Source organism: Rhinolophus sinicus, chromosome 15 (genome assembly GCF_057876585.1).
Source record: "Rhinolophus sinicus isolate RSI-liver-muscle chromosome 15, RSI-T2T, whole genome shotgun sequence".
Lineage (NCBI taxonomy): Eukaryota > Metazoa > Chordata > Mammalia > Chiroptera > Rhinolophidae > Rhinolophus > Rhinolophus sinicus.
This window is the reverse complement of record NC_142515.1, coordinates 92,880,381-92,899,121: the sequence shown is the minus strand read 5'-3', so window position 1 is coordinate 92,899,121 and position 18,741 is coordinate 92,880,381. Positions and strand designations below refer to the sequence as shown.

At 40.3% G+C, this 18,741-nt stretch overlaps 1 protein-coding gene across 1 annotated transcript in view; it reads right to left on the bottom strand.

Moving 5' to 3' along the window:
• The window catches only part of DOCK5 (dedicator of cytokinesis 5), a 189,167-nt gene that overhangs the window by 24,283 nt on the left and 146,143 nt on the right, over nucleotides 1-18,741 (bottom strand). The window contains exons 30-40 of the mRNA XM_019714857.3: nucleotides 18,298-18,376; nucleotides 16,826-16,926; nucleotides 14,640-14,698; nucleotides 14,171-14,325; nucleotides 13,293-13,378; nucleotides 10,845-11,004; nucleotides 9,995-10,035; nucleotides 9,243-9,333; nucleotides 6,101-6,220; nucleotides 2,935-3,024; nucleotides 566-670 (exon numbers count right to left, since the gene is read on the bottom strand). Coding sequence (XP_019570416.3) covers nucleotides 566-670; nucleotides 2,935-3,024; nucleotides 6,101-6,220; nucleotides 9,243-9,333; nucleotides 9,995-10,035; nucleotides 10,845-11,004; nucleotides 13,293-13,378; nucleotides 14,171-14,325; nucleotides 14,640-14,698; nucleotides 16,826-16,926; nucleotides 18,298-18,376 — 1,087 coding nt within the window. The remainder of the gene's footprint in view (nucleotides 1-565; nucleotides 671-2,934; nucleotides 3,025-6,100; nucleotides 6,221-9,242; nucleotides 9,334-9,994; nucleotides 10,036-10,844; nucleotides 11,005-13,292; nucleotides 13,379-14,170; nucleotides 14,326-14,639; nucleotides 14,699-16,825; nucleotides 16,927-18,297; nucleotides 18,377-18,741) is intronic.

The following is an 18,741-nucleotide window of genomic DNA, read 5'->3' as shown; positions in this document are numbered from 1 at the left end:
CTGTAATATATTATCTATATGAGGCTTCCTTTTTTGCGGAAGAAAATAAGGGTTGTGTGGTTTTTTTTTTGTATTGTTTTTTAGATTGTAAAATCAGCATCACATTATAGAAAACTTTGAGAAGGAAGAAACACATGGTTCTTCTCACTGTTACAACAAAACTGTTTTTGTTTTTGTGAAACTTTTACAGTCTTGTCCTTGGGATATTTGCTTTCAAACTTGCTCAGGTTGGAAACAAAATAAACAACAAAATACATCAATCCACACTTTTCCCCATCCTGACCTCCACCAGCAGAACAGTGGAGGAGACAGTTCTGTTTTCCCTTTTTCCTTCCACCTGGGAAAAGTCATTTTATAAAAGAGCTGCCAGAATCCCAGAGGTGGCCGTGGGGTGTGAGGTGAAGAGGCCGGCTGCTCAGGAAGCAGTTTCCCAGCCCGACCTCCCACAGAGAGAACACAGGCTCCAGCTGCTAACACACCAGGCCCATCTGGAAAAGAGAGGAAGACCTCACCTCCTCAGACTCCATGGCTTAATGGCTTGGGAGACCACCCTCAGCTTTCTTACCCGTAGGAAAGAAGGAAAGCCCTGTCCGTAGTATCCAACAGCAAAGTATTCAGGCTGAGGCCGCATAGCCTTAATGATGTTCTCATAAAATGAGGCTCTTTTTTTCTGGAAAACAAAACAAGACATTCCACAGGGAGGTTACAAGGGCAAAGTTGGGGGGGATGGTGAGCTGACTATTTGCCTTGTTGTTTCCCATGTAACAGAGAAATGAAATGTCTCTGGAAATATCTTGTGGGCCAAAGAGTTATCCTTTTCGGGGGTCAGGGGGTTTGAACCTGGGTCCATGAATGGGCTGTGGAGGGTCTGGGATTCCCTGAGATTGTCTGCAGGAAGATGCACACGTTTGCTATGGAGGGAGGCACTGCTTAGCTTTCACCAGTTTCTTGAAGGGGGCTTAGGACCTCTAAGAGGTTAAAAACCTTTCTGAGATTCACGAAGGGTGGTTGCCCTTTAAATGGAGACGTATAAGAAAAGAAGATAAAGAACTTTCTGGTTCCTGCAGGTGGTTCAGATTAAAGATCTTGGTTCAGCTACAAATGCCCAAAAGTTAAAGGTGACGTTGTTTCTCGATACCTGGCACCACCCCTGTCTTTAATTCTTCCCATGGAGAGAGGTTTCCCAGCCAGGATTCAGAGAGTCAGCCTTAAAGAAAGCAAAATAGGTAGCCAGACCCAGGGGCTCTGTGGGAAGTCCCTAAGCCCCTCCCACATGGTTTGCATGACTTCATTATTACAGCCGTCCCCCTGATCCACAGGTGATATGTTCCAAGATGCCCCATCCTGAAACTGAAAATAGTACTGAACCCCACTTATACTATAATTTTTCCTACACATACATACCTATGATAAAGTTTAATTTATAAATTAGACACAGTAAGAGATTAACAACAATAACTAATAATAAAATAGGACAATATAACAATATAATTGTGTATATATATATATATATATATATATATATATATATATATATGTATATTATACATAACAGTAATAACGCTTACGTGAATGTGGTCTTTCTTATACTGTCTGTAAATCTCTTATACTGTCTGTACTCACATTTTTCACTTAAAGGAAGCAGCTTCCTTTGGCATGTGTGAATTACCAGCATCACTACTCTTGCACTTATTTATTTACTTATTTATTTATTAAAAATAAGTGTTATTTGAACACAGCACTGTAACACCTCGACAGTTGATCTGATAACCAACACGGCTACTACGAGACTAATGGACTGGGGGCGTGTACAGCATGAGATGCTGGACAAAGAGACGACCCACATTCCCAGAGGGATGAAGTGGGATGGTGCGAGACTGCATCGCACTACTCAGAACAGCGTGCAATTTAAAAGTTATAAATGGCTTATTTCTGGAATTTTCTATTTAATATTTTCAGACTGCAGTTGACTGAAGGTAACTGAAACCATGGAAAGCGAAATGGCAGATAAAGGGGGACTACTGTGCTCTATCTAGGTGAAAGTTTCCATCACAATGTTTTCTTAGAAGGATAACACGTTACCTTACTAACATCACAGCTCAATTTAGTTTAGGAAATAAATAAGTGACATTTTGTGTGATGGCAAGAGCTGGTACCATACACTGGCAAATTCTTTGCAAAGTGATCTTGACAACTATCTCCTCAAATAAATTATTATTGCCTAACAATGGGTAACCTGACCTTTGCTGACTCCTCTACTAGAAATTATGAAATGTACTATTGCATGGGCCTACCACTGAGCATTTAGAAGGCTATTTCTGTGTTGCTTTATTGTTTTTAAATAGCTGACCTGTGTCAACAGCCAGGCGTCATACACAAATTCAGGGTGACTGTAAAAGTAGAGTATTCTAGTGACACTTGGGAAAAGGAAGGAGGCAAAATTTGAGAATCAAGTTTTGGCAGACGCAGTTTACAACTTAACCAAAACGTGCACAATGGCATTCTTGAAAAAATAACACAAAGCTCAAAGATGAGCAGCTCAGTCATTCAGCAGGGGCCCGAGGACGTGGACTACAGAACAAGTAATTTTGATGAACAGGAGATGTCAGAAAACATGTGAAATATGGATGGTGTTCATGGAAGGCAGAGTAACCGAGAGGGTACAGAGGAGATGGCCGAGGAACATGGAGGGTCCACAGAGAAACAAAAGGCACAGGGAAGGAAGAAAGGGCTGCAGACAGGGATGCTAAACCCTTCATTAAGGATAATCTGGAGAAACAATGGTAGCAGCTTTTAGACCTCGTCTTTTGTCATTTCAAGCAAGGTTTAAAGAACGCTGTTTATCCTGACTTTCTTAAACTTACACAGACATTTTCATGAACGCCCACGTTAGCACGCCTGCTGGAGGTTTGACATATTCTGACCCGGACTCACCAGGAGATTGCCCAGGCCCTCATAGTCAAAAACTTTGCTCTCATAAGTCTCAGCCAACTCTTTGCTCAGCTTGATTGCCTTCTCCCACATCTGCAGAAAAAGAAAAGTGGAGAACAAATTAATCATTGATCCAGCAGCAAAAGCCATGTGAGAGTCACTGGCCATAAGTAAGGAGTCAGGTGGGTTAAGTTTCTGCAGATATTCCAACATGCCTCATCTCCTGGATCTACTAAACCTTTTTATAGAGACCATAAAGCTACATTATCTTGGCTACTTTGCCAGGGGTTAGCTTCTCTAATTCTGTTTGTGAGAACATAAAGAACACCATGTGCCCCAAACAAAGCAATAGTGAGCTTAAAAAGTAAAATACTAAGAACCATTGAAAGTGGAGGGGAGCCAGTTCCAAAGCCTAGGTCTTGAGAATGGGAAAGTCTTGTTGGAGAGGAAAGAAAGCTGGTTTGGGCTCTAGTTCTGGGCTGCGTTCGTGTGTGTGTGTGTGTGTGTGTGTGTGTGTGTGTGTGTGTGTGTGTGTGTGTGTGTGTTTCGAGTCAGAATGTTTGGGAGGAGTGGGGGGAAACAGAACAAAGGCTGACTGAGCTGTGGTGTGGAATTTGGGAAATTATTTCTCCAATTTTGGGCATTGATTTCCTACTTCTAACTGACTAGCTCCTTAGTCAAAGAGAGTTTTAGGAAATGCTGTGGCACATTTATGACCATGTAAGTGACAGCCTCATGCACATATTTGGTAGCTGAGGCTAGCCGGCATCCCAGATTGATCATAAAATATCTCCTAAATGGCCACTATTAATATCACAGCATCTGGTAATTTCCTGCTTTATTCTTGTGATCAGGTGCTATGTTCCATTGTTTCTGGCTGCTGAAGGGATGTATGTGCAGTTCACATACAGTTGTAAAAACATTTTAAAATTAAAACTCATCATTTGCCAAATATTCCCCTCTGAAATTTCAGGACCTGGGTCACCAAAAAGTGAAATGTGCCCTTTGGAAACCATTCCAGACCATCTGGGCCTGGAATAGGAAGCCCGTTAACAGAACCAATGGGACAGATTATCTCCTTATTTCACCAAATGCTAAGTTACCTAAGAGACAGGGAGACATCCTAGCACAGCACTTCCCGAAGCGTGGTCTCTGGTCCCTGCATGTCCCCAAGGCCCTTTCAGGGGATCCATGAGGTCAAACTATCTTCTTAATAATACTAATATTATTTGTCTTATTCCAGTGTTCATTCTCTCATGAGTATACAGTGGAGTTTCCCAGAGGCTACAGGATGTGTGGTATCACAAGACTGAATGTAGAAGCAGATATGAGAATCCTGCTGGCTTCTATTAAGCCGGGTATTAAAGAGATTTGTAAAAATGTCAAACACCACTCATATCACTGTTTGGAAAACATAATAATTTTTCATAATAGGTTTATGTTCATTGTTAAAAGAACAAATGAGTAAATACTTAAAATGTTTCTATTTTAATTTCTAAAATTGTACGTATCAATAGATATCCATGTGAACAAAAGCTCTTTGGGGTCCCCAGTGATTTTTAAGAGGGTAAAGGGGTGCAGAGACCAAAAAGTTTGAAAAAATATACTTGCTCACTGCACCTTAAGTTCTTCATGTGTAGAGATAAAATCTACCTAATAGGGCTATAGGGAGAAATTAGAAAAAATTCTGAAAATCACCCAAAACAGTAACTAGCACAGATGGTAGCTATTTTATTGTGATGATTATTTGGTTGATTTATTTACTTAACCAACAGGTTCCACTGATTACAAAAAAGGAATGGTGGCGGCCAGAGGCGGTCCATGAGAACTCTGCAGGCCTCGGAAACTGGTCAAATCTAGGATCTATTGTGTTTGAAGAGCATACGCATTTTTTTTTTTTCTTTCTCCCCCAACTCCTTCTCTCTCTATATTTTTTGCGTTTTAAACTTAAAAGCCTTTCAGGTGGGCATGCTTTTTCCAGCTGACCAGACTCCACAACTTCCTGGCCCAGTTCCTACGTTTATTTTACCTTCTTGCCCCCGTAACCATTTAAGTGGCTCATTACTTACAGCCTCTGGTGTCAGGCAGGCAGTTGACCTGGGAATGGGAGGCACACCGGGTGTCAGCCAACAATCTCTAGAGAATGTACTGAAAATGACAGCACTAACTCCTGGTCTTCCACAATATTTAAAAGTTAAAATTACAGCTATGGAGGGGGTGGGCGGGCTGACCATTGTATTTCCCATCAGGTTTAGAGTCCTCAAGATAACAGATCTTTATTGCCTTTCTTACGTTAATTTCTTACATTTTCTCTCCCATTAAAAATACCAGGATACAAACACATGGGAATAAGAGTAAGTCATGAGTCACTGTTGTATAATGAGGAATTTGGTCTTTGTCCTGAGTTCCTGGGAGGGAGCATCTAACCCCCTGGAATTTCCTCAGAGATAGGAGTGTCTTGCTTAGTCGTGGTGGACCCTCCAACCACACCTGGGTTTATGCTACTGAGGTGACTCATGGTGGGCTCCCTGCCAGAAAAAAAACCATGTGATTAGAGGACTGAGGCCTTGAGCTACATATCAGCCTGGCCTACAGTGAGAAGGCGGGGTTGGAGACTGAGTTCACTCATGTGGTTGATGATGCAATCAATCGAGCCTATATAATGAAACCCTAAAAAAATCTCTGCACAGAGGCTCAGGGGAGCTTCCCGGTTGGTGAACATATCAATTCCCCTGGAGGATGATGTGTCCTGAATCCACGGGGAAGAAACAGAAGCTCTGCATTTGGGACACTCCTAGACCCTCCCCTGTGTATTTCTTCATTGGGCTGGTCAAGATTTGTCTCCTTTAAGATAAAATTGTGATCATAAGTATAGCATTTACCAAGTTTCTTCTCTTTTTTTTTTTAGTTGTTTTAGCATATTATCAAACCTGAGGGGGTCATAGGACTCCCCCCCAAATTGATAGTCAATCAGTCAGAAGTGTGGGCAGCCTGGGGACCCCTGAACTTCTGGCTGGTGTCTGAAGAGAGAGCTGCCTTGTGGGGGGACTGTGTCCTTTACCTATGGGTTCTGTGCTACCTCTGGCTGGCCAGCATCAGAACTGCATTGCAGCACTGCTATCATCTTCCATTTTCCCTTAATACAAAAAACAAATGAGCCAACACTCACTTTGCCTTTGTCAAAATAGGATATGATTTCTTGATACAGCTTCTCTTTCAGCTCCTGCTGGGTATAGACATAGTAACTGTCCCTCTGAAGCAAATGGGGTGCACAGGGCTTGTCAGACCACTGAAAAGCAAACACAAGCAACAACAGAGAGTAAGGCAGCATACCAATGAATTGATTAAAGGAGATTAATAAATAGTCTGTCAACAAAAAGTGACACAAATATTTGTGTATATCTGTGACTCATCCATCTGTATTTTAGATCATTGATGAAACAGAAAAATTGCATACATGCACAGATACACAGGCCAGCTTCAAAACAGGTGCCAGGCTGAATGGACACACACTCAAGGCAGTCCCAGGAAAATCAGGACCAAGGCGAGGTCGCCAGTCAATGTAACTGCTGCTCACATGATGGTATGAGTCACACAGTCAGATAAAAGAAAGACATCAGAAGTATATAAATGGAAAGGAGGGTGTGGGACTATCACTATGTACAAACGATGATTGTATTCTTCACAGTCAGTGGCTTCACAAAGGGTGCCAACTGAAAAACTACCATAATTAGAACTAAGTTAGTTATGTGGATAAAAAAATTGATATATTTATAAATAATTTAGAGATAGACTTTACATGCTGAAGATAAAGATGAAAGAAGCCCAACAAGAATAAATCCAAAATGATAAGCTATCTAGACATAACAATGTGAATGTACTTACTGCCACTGAACTGTACACTTAAAAGTGGTTAAGATGGTACATTTTGTTATGTGCATTTTATCATAATTGAATTTAAAAAGATATCTAGGAATTGACATAATAAGGGTTATGTGAGACTTCTGTACAGAAAACTTTAACACATCACCAAGGGCCCAAAAGCAGATTTGAGCAAATGAAAAGTCATAACATGCTTTTGGGTAAGAAAACGCTACTTCATAAACATGGAAATTCTCTCTGAATCAATTTTTTAATTTCATGATTCCAAAGTTCATATGTAAAAAGAAACAGAAAGGAACAGGTGGAAAACTCTAAAAAAGAAGAGCAATGAAGAGTAATTATTAGGTGATAAGACATACGATAAACAATTAATAATTAAGGGAAGTTACTGGTACATGAATAGACAGAGACCCATGCAAAATTCTACAAAATTGAGAAAGAGACTCTCCTCACACCATATAGGGATTTAGTACATGATAAAGAAGGGATCTCATACCAATGAGAAAAATATAGAATATACTTATACATCCCTATTGAGTAGCTATCTGGGGGAACAAAGTTGTACCCACATCTCATACCTTATTATGACTGGATAGGAGAGTTTAATTTTCTGGGCAGCTCAAATGAAAAGACCTCCGGTTCTGGACACCAGGGTTCCTTTCTGATTATCCCCCAGTCAACAAGCCTTCCTCCCTAAACCATTACAACAAGCTTTTTAGTGCCCCAAACTAGCACAGGAGTTGTAAATGGCTGCCTTGGGGAAGTGGAGAGGCAGAGGACTCCTGTTTTAATTATAAAGCTTAGACCAATATGCACATACTATTATAGCATAAAATAAAAACTAATTTATACAAGAAAATGAATAGCTAGGGGCAAGAATGGAGGCAGGGAGATGTAACAGGAGGCTACTATAACGCTTTGGGGAGAGACAATGGTAGCTCGGACCAGGATGGCAGCCAGCGAGATAAAGTGGTTAGAAAGGAAATGAAAGCAGGATATGAAAGAGATGGCCCCACTCCCATGTCTATCACAGTGTTAGTCACAATAGCCAAGATGTGGAAATAAGTGTCCATCAAGGGATGAATGGATAAAGATGTCACACACACACACACACACACACACACACACACACACACACTGGAATATTCAGCAATAAAAAAGAGAAATCCTGCCATTTGTAACACCATGGATGGACTTAGCGGGTATTATGCTAAGTGAAATAAGTCAGACAAAGACAAATACTCTACGATTTCACTTAGATGTGAAATAAAAAAAAAGGCCAAACTCCAAACAGAGCATTAGACTAGTGGTTACCAGGGGTAGGGGGGTGGGGAAATTGGGGAGACACTGTTAAGGGGTACAAACTTGTAGCCAGTAAATAAATATGTCCTGGAGACCTGATGCACAGCATAGTGATTATAGGGAACAACACTGTATTATAAACTTCTAAGTTGCTAAGAGACCGGATCTTACTTGTTTCCACCACAAAAAAAGAAATTATAACTAGGTGACCTAATAGAGCTGTTAGCTAAAGCCCTGGTGATATTGCAATATATTGCACTATACAAATATAGCAAACATACGTGGGTACCACATGGATCAAATCAACACCTGTACACTTTAAACTTACACAGTGTTTGTTATATTTCAATTATATGTCAATTTTTTTTTTTTTTTTTTTTGAAAAGGAAAAATAGATAGCTTAAGGAGAGTTTTGGGCAGAGGGTCCATGATTCATGCTGGCAGAGAATGTGGTAGGTGGTGAACAAAAGATGGTGGCAGGTACTTGCCTGAGCAACTGGGTAGATTGGTGGTGCCCTTTAGTGAAACGGAAAGAAAGGAGTGGAAGGAATGGATCAAGAAGAATAGTGGGACAGTACAGCTTCCGTTACTGACATGCTAAGTTTATACTATTAGTCATTCCAAGATTGATGCTGAAAGAACAGTTTATCTGAAGTTGGAGGAGTGATCAGAGCCAGAATTAATTATTTGGGATGCATGATGTACAGATGTATTTATATCCACAGCACAACACAATTTTATCGACTGCAAAAGTATTAATAGGAACCTACTTCTATGGTACTACATTCATTTACAACTCATGTCTCTGCAGTTTTACCAATTGTTTTACATATATTAATTGATGGGTGTCTGTTTCTTCAATTAGTGTCAATCATTAGGGGCCTATAACTTGTACTCTGTCTCCTAAGCGTTTTCAAATAAATGATAAGTGACATTTTCCCAACCTTGATCTGAAAATTAGCTGTGCCTACTGAGAAGGTATAAAAACATTCTTGGGTGAAAGGATCTCCCTTGAATAAGGATCTTTCCAACCAAAATCAGGAAGCGTGCTGGCTTTGGCCCCAATGGACTAGGCAGTTGACACACTGCATTTTGTCTTCCATCCTGTGGAAATGCGCAGCCCTTACCTGCAGAAGTTCAGCATGTAAGAGTAGCGTGTAGGCAGCTTCCGTGTAGTTCTCACAGTCTCGGTGCAAATCCCGCAGTTTGTATAAGTATCTGGTAAGAAGGGGAGAAGGGAGGCATTTTGCCGCTCAGGAGTTAATCTAGCATTCAGCCCATTCCACAGCGCCCATCTTTTCTCCCCTTACTCTTTTCTCTCAGGCAAAGGAATCCCTTACGTCCTGTCTTCCCACTGCTTTAACCCTTGGTGCCGCTTCCTGCCTGTGTGCCCTTCCTAGTTCATCTACCCCACTTTATACTCTCCGTGGAAGGCACTGGTGTTTACTTATTGCATTTTTTATGTCATGGACCCCTTTGGGGAGCAAATAAGAGATAGGGAATCTCTCCCCAAGAAAAGGCATAGCGTTTGGGTCCAATGTGCTCCATGTTCAGGGCTTGCTGGACCCCAAACACTCCTTGGCAGAAGGTCAATTTTTATGCCTCTCCCAGTGCAGCTTTTCCTGATTGCCTGAGCCAGCGTCTTTCAGATCCTTTCCTGGAATCCCGACCTGGTCCTCCCTATGCCCTCCCTCGTATTGTACTTATTTGTGGATCTGCCTAAAGAGTTTACCCTTTTAGGGGGAGAGGGGCATATCACGTACTTTTTGGTGTCCCTCAAACAGCAAGCATGGTGATGGGGCTTAGCATGTGTTGATTGAAGGAATAAATAATAAAGCTATGACAAAAACAGCAAAAGCAGAAATTCCCTTCAGCTTACCTTATGTATATGTCCTCTCTCTTCTTTTCTTTATAGAAATTCTACAAAAGAAAAAGATCACAAAATACCAATGTAAACCAAGAGTTATAGACTAGTTTGCCACGAACATGGACAAATAGCTACTTTTGCTTTCAACACTGTCACTTCTCCAAAGAGTTTATCATGTTCCTTTCACAAATACTGCCACAAAGAAAGGAAATGATGGTTTATAAAGAAGATAAGTTGAAGAATTTTTTAGGACCATGCTTCTGAGCCAAGTGAGGGGAACCTTCAAAAGAATAGGTAGCCGGCTTATACTCGAGTCACCTGATGCTCTGATGTCTCAGGGAATCAGGGGTGGTGGGTTCTTGGTTTATATAAGCAGAGGAATATATGGCAGCCTACACCTCTGAGGTCTGTGGTCCCAGTAACATATGTCTAGGGAAAGGCAGGACCGAGGAGTTCCACCGCCATGATGATTTCAGGCACTATTGCTCCACTCAAGATATAGTGTTTCTCATGCATGTTCATCTGTGCCTAATAATTCCAACAAGAAAGCAACTGCATGTAAACAAGACAGAGAAACAGGTGTGTGTGCGGGGGGGGTGGGGGGGTTGACCTTCAGAAAGAGAGTTAAGAGCTTATGTAGCATTTTCCATCCCTGTTTCCAATTTTATCCTCAACGTCTGTAGCTGTTGATAACTGTAAGTCCAACGCTGAGTTGGCCGTTTCAATTAGACTCAGCAGGACAGACTTCATAAACGTGGCCCCAGGGTCCCTTTGTGTCTGGGAGATCTACTCAGAGCGGAGTTCTTGGGTGCATGGGTGGCCTGGCAGTGCCCTCCCGCCATCCCAGGGGCCTGGCACATACCAGCACATTCACAGTGCAGCTCATCCGGTTTTCCTTGCTCTCGTCATGCATGACGATGGTTCTGTAGTCCAGCAGATTCTCTAAGAGGCTGCTGACCAGGAGCGCGAACACTTCTCCAGAGCTGGAGAGGTATTTATGTTTCCGGCAATGTTCTAGGAGCCTGGGAGGGTGGGAGTAGAGACAAATGCCCATGTCTCAGGCTGTCATTCCAGCACCACTCATGAGCACTGTCCAGGGTCCTAGGAGCAGGTGGTGAGGAGACACTCACCCTTCACTCAAGACAGTTACCCAGGTTCTGTGTTTCCTGTGGAGCTTTAGCTCAAGTCCCACCATCACCTCATCACCTACAATCCCAGACCACCAAGGCCCTTCTTTGAACTTCTATTTGTATTTTTTTGGTAAATATAATAGAAACCGGAACCTTTGCCCAAAGGTTTGTGTATGCATCTGATCACTCTCCTCAGGTTGAAAGAGATCATCTTTTCTATGTTTTTATTCTCCCCAAAGCCTACCACTTTAGAGCATCTGGTGGGCATTCTGGAAAGCCTTGCAGCAATGCCCCACCTACAGGAGCCTAGGAATCAAGCATACATCCAGACATGAGGCTCTTCAGATAAAAGTGGTTATTTTCAGGGGAAAAAATCCAGAATTGTAAATAAGATTGAAGCTAAAGTTTTGGTCTAAATCCTCTTTCTTTGGATCCAAATATAGCAAAATTTCAATAGGGGCTTCTAAGATTAGACAATTAGAAGAAAAATTGGAGAACAAGAAAAAGAGAGAGAGAGAGAGAGAGAGAGAGAGAAATGGGTTCAAAGAGTTAATTCAGACTCCAGAATTATTCTTGGGCATTAGAGGTTTGTGCCTCATATTTTTCTGAGTTAGTGATCCAGGAAGAATGAAGAAAACAATGTAAGATCTTTATGTGAAAAGTCAGCCGTAGGAGTTTTAAAAAATGAATCTTTTAATATTTGTAAATATTGTGTGTGTTTGTACGTGTGGGCAATTTCTCCATGAACACCTATATGAGATGAGAATCGCAAAAGTGATAAATTAGGAGGTTTGAAGCCTGTTTCCACAGGTAGACTAAGTGGAAATAGGATAAAAAGATCAAGTCTTATCATCCATTAAAAATAAGAAAGACATCTTGTTCTTGAAAATACAGATGAGTTATCAATTAATTTCTGAGTACCCAGTACTCTAGTTCCTTAAAAAAAAAATCTTAAAAAAAAGAAAAACGAAGTGGGGAGCCCTGTCTGGGCACAAGCAGAGTCTGGGCACAACACTCCCTCTAAACAGGTGAATAACGGAACGACCCAGGCACACACCCAATCAACAGGTAACATAATTGGTCAACATCATAAAAGCTCAGAGAACACAGAAATGAACTGTCTAGAGTAGTTACAGCCTGGAGGATGGGAGGATTTGAAGATACTACTAATAATAGTAACCAGCACAAACACCAGAGCAGCCAACATTTACTCAGCATCAACTCCGTAACAGACATTACCATGTTTCCCTGAAAATAAGACCTAACTGGAAAATAAGCCCTAGCATGATTTTTCAGGATGACATCCCCTGAACATAAGCCCTAATGCATCTTGTAGAGCAAAAATTAATATAAGACCCAGTCTTATTTTCGGGGAAATACGGTATGAGAATGCATCATCTTAATTCATCCTCACCACAAAACCAAAATATAGATCCTACTATTGTAAATGGAAAAAAAAAATGAGGTGTTGGATAGGTTAAGTCACCTGTCCAAAGTCAAACTCCTAGACGGTGGAGGAAACAGGATTTGAAGCTCGATCTCTCTCTAATTCCAACATGCAAGTGTTTTAACTGCTCTTTCTCTAATTCCATATGTGCAAAGGGAAATTAAGAGGGACAGTACATGATGGGTGAGGGTCTGTGGGGGTGTGGGTGGGGTGTAGGGGTGGTAATGTGAGCACAGAGGGAATGAATGGTAGCTTGGGGGTGGGGGGAGGGAAGGGAGTGAAAAGACCAACAAAGCTGGAGATACCATTAGAGTTCTTAGTGGTCATTTAGAGGACATAAGGTATTTTAAAATGTAAAATGGACCTTGAAACGCTTTTCCCCTTATCCTTTAAATTATTGCTTTGAAGCCATAATTAGAGGTACTAGCACTTTGAGTGAAGGTCATCAATTCAAACACTGGGCAAAATGCTGCTGCTTTGTACATCTCTCCCTCCCTCCCTCTGGTCTGTTCTTAGTGGCCGGGGAGGCCAGCAAAAACATTTGATTCACATCAGATAAACAAATGTCAGCAGTGGATGGTGTACACTCCACTGACCCCACTGACCACCCTTCGTAGTGATGACCCTGGTGATTCTGTGACTACTCAAAGGGTCTGTCAGAGCAGTAGGAGACTGTTTTTCTCCATCACTAAATGGTGCCATCAACTTGAGGTTTTGTTTCTGAAATACTCACAGTTTTTCCAGAAGGACCTTGTACTGTTCATCTCCTCTGCCCCCTTCTACTTCTTGGTCCAGCTTGGTGATCAACTCATCCTCAAACTGAAAGCAGAGTTACAGTTTCACAGGAGAACGCCATATCCTTAGAAGAGGATACGAGAGACACCCGGCCAACCTGCCCAAATTTGGCCTCATCCCTTTATTAAATTGTGAATTATTTTCAACATACATAGAGGAAGACCACACTTCACATCATCTATTAAGAGCATACCAAGGACGTGTCAAAGTTTTCTAAAGCAGTCTCATGTTACTTTGTCCTTTGCTTGACATTTGCAGAAAAAAAAAATTACCCCAAACATTATTTTCTTATTACAACTATGCATATAAAGTAGCTTCATGATTCTAATTTTCTATTTTTGGTTCTTGTCTGAGTCTTGGCAATGGGATTGCTTTATTTCTGATTTTGCAGAGCTTTAAAACTGCAAAAATTCAATATTAATACACTGTAAGGACAGTGAAACAGAAAAAACATTAACAGGCAAACTGAGGTCTCTAAACTAGAGACCTCTGCATCATTCCCTTGATCCACTGTCTTAGTCTCTCAGCTATATTGCAATAGATAGGATTCAAATACATGAAGTCAAATTTTAATCATCCAGAGATAGAAAGCTGCTTTAGGAAACACATGTGGCAAAAAGATTGCTTCTTAGTCCTGGGTTGAAATACCTGCTTCTATCTCTAATTGCTTTACAAAATGAAATGTAAAAAAATAAATGTTTTTATATCAACTTTGATTTGTATAATTCAGGCTAAGACTTCTCTATATAGAAAGAAAATAAACAAGAACTGACTATATGGGCATGAGTAAGATTATATAGGTCTATAAGCTCTTACCATATGGAAATTGCCATTTCCACTGAAATTGAGCTCGCACTGCATCATATCAAAAAAAATAGGGATGGTGGCTTTCCGAAGCTCTACTTCAGGGGTCAATGTGACCTCCAGAATGGGACCCACCATAGACGGGATGAATTTGATTTTGTGGGGACCTGAAATGAAAGTAAGAAAAATATTACAAAATAATTTCACTGGAAGTAAAGGGTTACAGTCTTCCTCCACAGGGCCCACAAGAAAAGAAAATGTTTAGGTGGGTAAATCAACTCAATTTAGAAGTGAGTGACTAAATATTGTATTCTGATAACATGTGGATGTCACCAACAAGAGACCTACAAGTGAACGTTCACATCCACACACACAGACAAGTACATCTCAGGGTTCCTGGAATGAAAATGAAAAAGAATTCATCATGGGATGCTTATCGCACAGGAGTTGTATGTGGGCTTGTCCAAGTTCATACACTCACCCAGGTTATACCACATGTCCCGGATCCGAAAGCCGATTTCTTTTCTCATGTCCCCATATCTAAAAAGAAAATCATAAACCAAGAGAAAGATTTACAGTGGAAACGAGTACATGTAATACAGTGACATGGGAAATAAAAATAGCCTGTGTTCCTCTAGGTGACATTTAAGTCAGGTTTTGAGGCAAGGTGACTTGAAGAGATAAGGTCCATAACTACACCAAGCCATCAAAGAGAACGGACCCCCCCAGAGGAGAGAGAACTGCAACAGCAGGAGGCAGGCCAAGTGCAAATGCTGAAGAATAACTGAGAAGATCAGACTGACAAACGCATGGAAGGGAGAAGAGTGAGAAACACTCCACTTGCTGTTAAGCAAAGAAATAAAAACAAAGACTACTGAAAAGGATGATAAATGGGGTATGATTGACAAAATAATGTGACTGATGTCTAACAAACATGCTGACTTTCTATACTTATATTTGAGTAGCCCTTATCCACATCACACTGGGGAGCTCTGGACATACATTCTCAATGTGGGGGCGGGAATATTGTCTCCAAAAGGGTGAAAATTGGTCCTAAGCAGCCAAAACAAAAAAAAGAAGCTTTTGCTTTTTTGTATAAAGTACATATATACATAAACAGATATATTTGTGGTACTAATATTTCATAGGGGGTATGATGAGAAAAACGATTTCTCAAAAGTTTCCTTATAAGAGTTGATAACGAAAAAAGGAAAGTTGAGAAACATTGACAGACTCTAGGGTGGAGGTAACTAAGAATGATCTGGAAATCTCTTAAAGAAGACATATGGCTGGGGCTACCCCACACCACACACCAGATCAGAGGCTGGGGCTTGGAAAAATGGAAATTCGGTGGGTCACAGCAAATGTTTTCAGGGAACTCTAATATGGACCTATAACTCATCCTACAACCATGGTTCTACATTTTCCATTCACGCTACTATTGTGCCAAACATGTCTTTTTAAAATTCCTCCTTTGGAAATGCCTTCAGATGCTAGTATAAAAATCATATTTAAATTTTTCTCTTACTATTCCATTTTAATAAAAATACCTAACCATTTTCTGATTAATTCACTAAGCCTATATGGTCAATGTCTGGAACATAATAGACAATAAATAACAATTCCTGTTGATTATTAATACTACTGTTGATGCTACTACTACTAAAAATAAGAGAAATCTCAAAAAAAAAAAGTACATTCACATTTCTATAAGCGTAATATATATAAATGTTATTTCCAAAGGTATATATATACTCTGTCCTCATGCATGTATATATTTTTACATGGATTGTATTTAGGCACACTTTGCTTTGAACAAAACCAGAATCATTAATCCTAATTTACCACTTTATTTATCAGACTTGGTGTTAACTAACTTCACTTATGAGTGTTCAACCAAAATCAAATCCATCCTTGAAAGAAATTATATCATTTAAGATCATCTCAACAGCGAGACTAAGGTCTCCACCTTAAAAATCAACTACCTTTCGGTGCCCACCCCACAAAGACATTTATAATACAGGTTTTACTTTTATCTTTGAAAACACAATCACTAAATCACAATCTCTTAGCCACCAATCTCAGTGTTTTGGGGCGGAATGAGAGATAGAAGGATGCTAGACGATTGGTTTCGGGCTCTCAGTGAACTCTAAAACAGACCTGAGATGAAAGCAATGAGAAGCTTCCCTACAGCCCTCATCACTCTTGCACATTAGTCCATTTTGAATTCCGAGCCAGGAATCTGGAAAGCCTATTTAGGTGATGTGTTAGACATGGCTTCTCTGTTGAACACTGAGAGGTATGGCGATGGCGCCAGAGAAGCCTACTTTGGGAAGCACGAGTGAGAAGGAGGCAGTGAGCCTATAATTTGGACAAGCTGCCAGCAGAGGCGCAGCTACTCAGAGGCGGGAGGACTGGCCAGCTTCAGGGCCTCTGCACTTACAGATTCTATAAAAAAAAAAAAAAAATGCGATGGGAGATGAGACCTTGAGAAAAGAGAGGAATCTGGGGAAATTTGAAGTCTATTATGTAATTAATTATAAGACGTATCTCACTAAGAACATGGTAGCCAGTGAATGGTAATTTCTACGATACCCCAAATCCTGCACTGAAGAGAAATGGAAAAATCACCTACCCAATCTTAAGCAAGTTTAAGAGGACACTTACTTTTTTACAATTTTGCTGCGCTTGGCTTGAGAGAAGGTTTCAAGCTGAAGGGACTCGTGGGTGAGAAATGCTACTGCCAAATGGAAGTAATTGTTCCAGAGCTGTTCAAAATTAATCGTGTGGGTGAAAAAAAATGGAAAATAACATTAATAAGAGTCATTGTAAAACAGTGCCACATGATAGAAAGCCACTTGCCAAGAATTAATGAAAAAAACAAAATAAAATCCACAAGACTTCTTTTTCTTTCTTGTGTTTCAATTATTCAGCCCTGAAAGTTTTAGCACTTAGTATTAAGCTTTAAAAAAAAAAAAAATCCAAACTATTATATTTGTCTTTACTCCTGGGATAAAGGCACACTGCTGCCAAGAAGTGTACCTATTTATAGTAAGTAGTTTGGCAATATGTATCCAAAGTCCTAAAATTATGCCAAATGTTTGAACCAGTGAGTATTTTGGGACTTTATCCTGGCAAAATAAATCATGGGTATTTAAAAATATTTAAACCAATGAAGGCCCTCACAGTGCTACTTAGCCTAACAGAAAATGGAAACAACCTAAATGTTCGTAAGAATTTAGGTAAATAAATCATGGCCCAGCCACACAATGGACTGTATGCAGTCATTACAAATATTGTGAAAATATTAAATATCATTGAGAAGGTCACAGAAAAAGTCAATAGAGTAAGAGGTTACCAAAGAAATGCACAAGTCGATTCCATTTTGGCATATACATATTAATATATACCAATATACATAGGTGCATACACATATACATATATACACATGTGTACATACACATTTACATGTATATGCATATATGTATATATAATCTCCTCTACTTACGACTCTCCACTTTTAAATTTCTATAGATACAAACAAAAGCACATGATACAGCAAAGCACATCACATACGCTGGAACACAAGCTCCATGACGGCAGGGACTTGGGTACCTTCACCAGGGCCTGTGCATATAAATGCTCTAATATTTGTCAGATGAATGAATGAATGAAGATGGAGCTAGTGGTCACCTGTTTGGTTATCGCTTTGGACTTTCAAGCAATGTATATGACCCGCTTTTTAGAAACTAAACCATTTGTAGGTAGAGGAATATCTGTGTGACCGTCTGCAAGCACATATGTGTATGTTATTTGGGTTATGTCAACAGAGGAAAGGAGGACAATTCCTCTTTCAATGTTCTTTTTTTTTTTTCCAGTTACATTTTCTACTATTAGTTATTTTTACGTGTTTTTTTTTTTTTTACACGTGTGAATTCTACAGAAAGAAGAAAAAAACCCGATTTGACTGTGTTTAGAGGACAGAGTGATGAAACTGTGTGCTTTGTGAAAGGAGAAAAGACAAGAAAACTTTTTTCTATTTTAAAATGATGAAATCTGAGGTGATGTTTTCCAAAATGAACGAGTTCTCTTACTTTGGCTGAGAATTCAAGGAACTCCTAGGTGAGTAGCATGCTTACCTGAAGTTCAAAGCTTGACTTATCCATGAAGCACTTTGTGAGAACCTCAGCAAACTGATTTATAGCACGGAGGAAAACCCTGGAGGAGGAAAACACTGGATAAAGAAGGCGACCTCAAGCCCATTGAAACACTTTCCATCTAGGTTAAAAACCAAAGCAAAGCAAACCTGGACTTGGCAGCATATAACCTTTAGATCTACCAAGGTCATTAGAGACCAATGACAGAGCAGTCTGCAGAGGGTACTGAAGGTTGGGTCAGTTTCTAGAACTGACTACAAGCACCATGCAAGGCTGCATCACAATTTAGCCAGCTGAAGGTAGAGCTGACAAGCCAGATCTCTTGAGCCTCAGACCAGGGCTCTTTATACTCTACCATGACGCCTCTGTTTTAAAGTCTAGGATTTCTGATGCGAGTTTTTTCTCTAATCTGTACAGAGGTGGGAA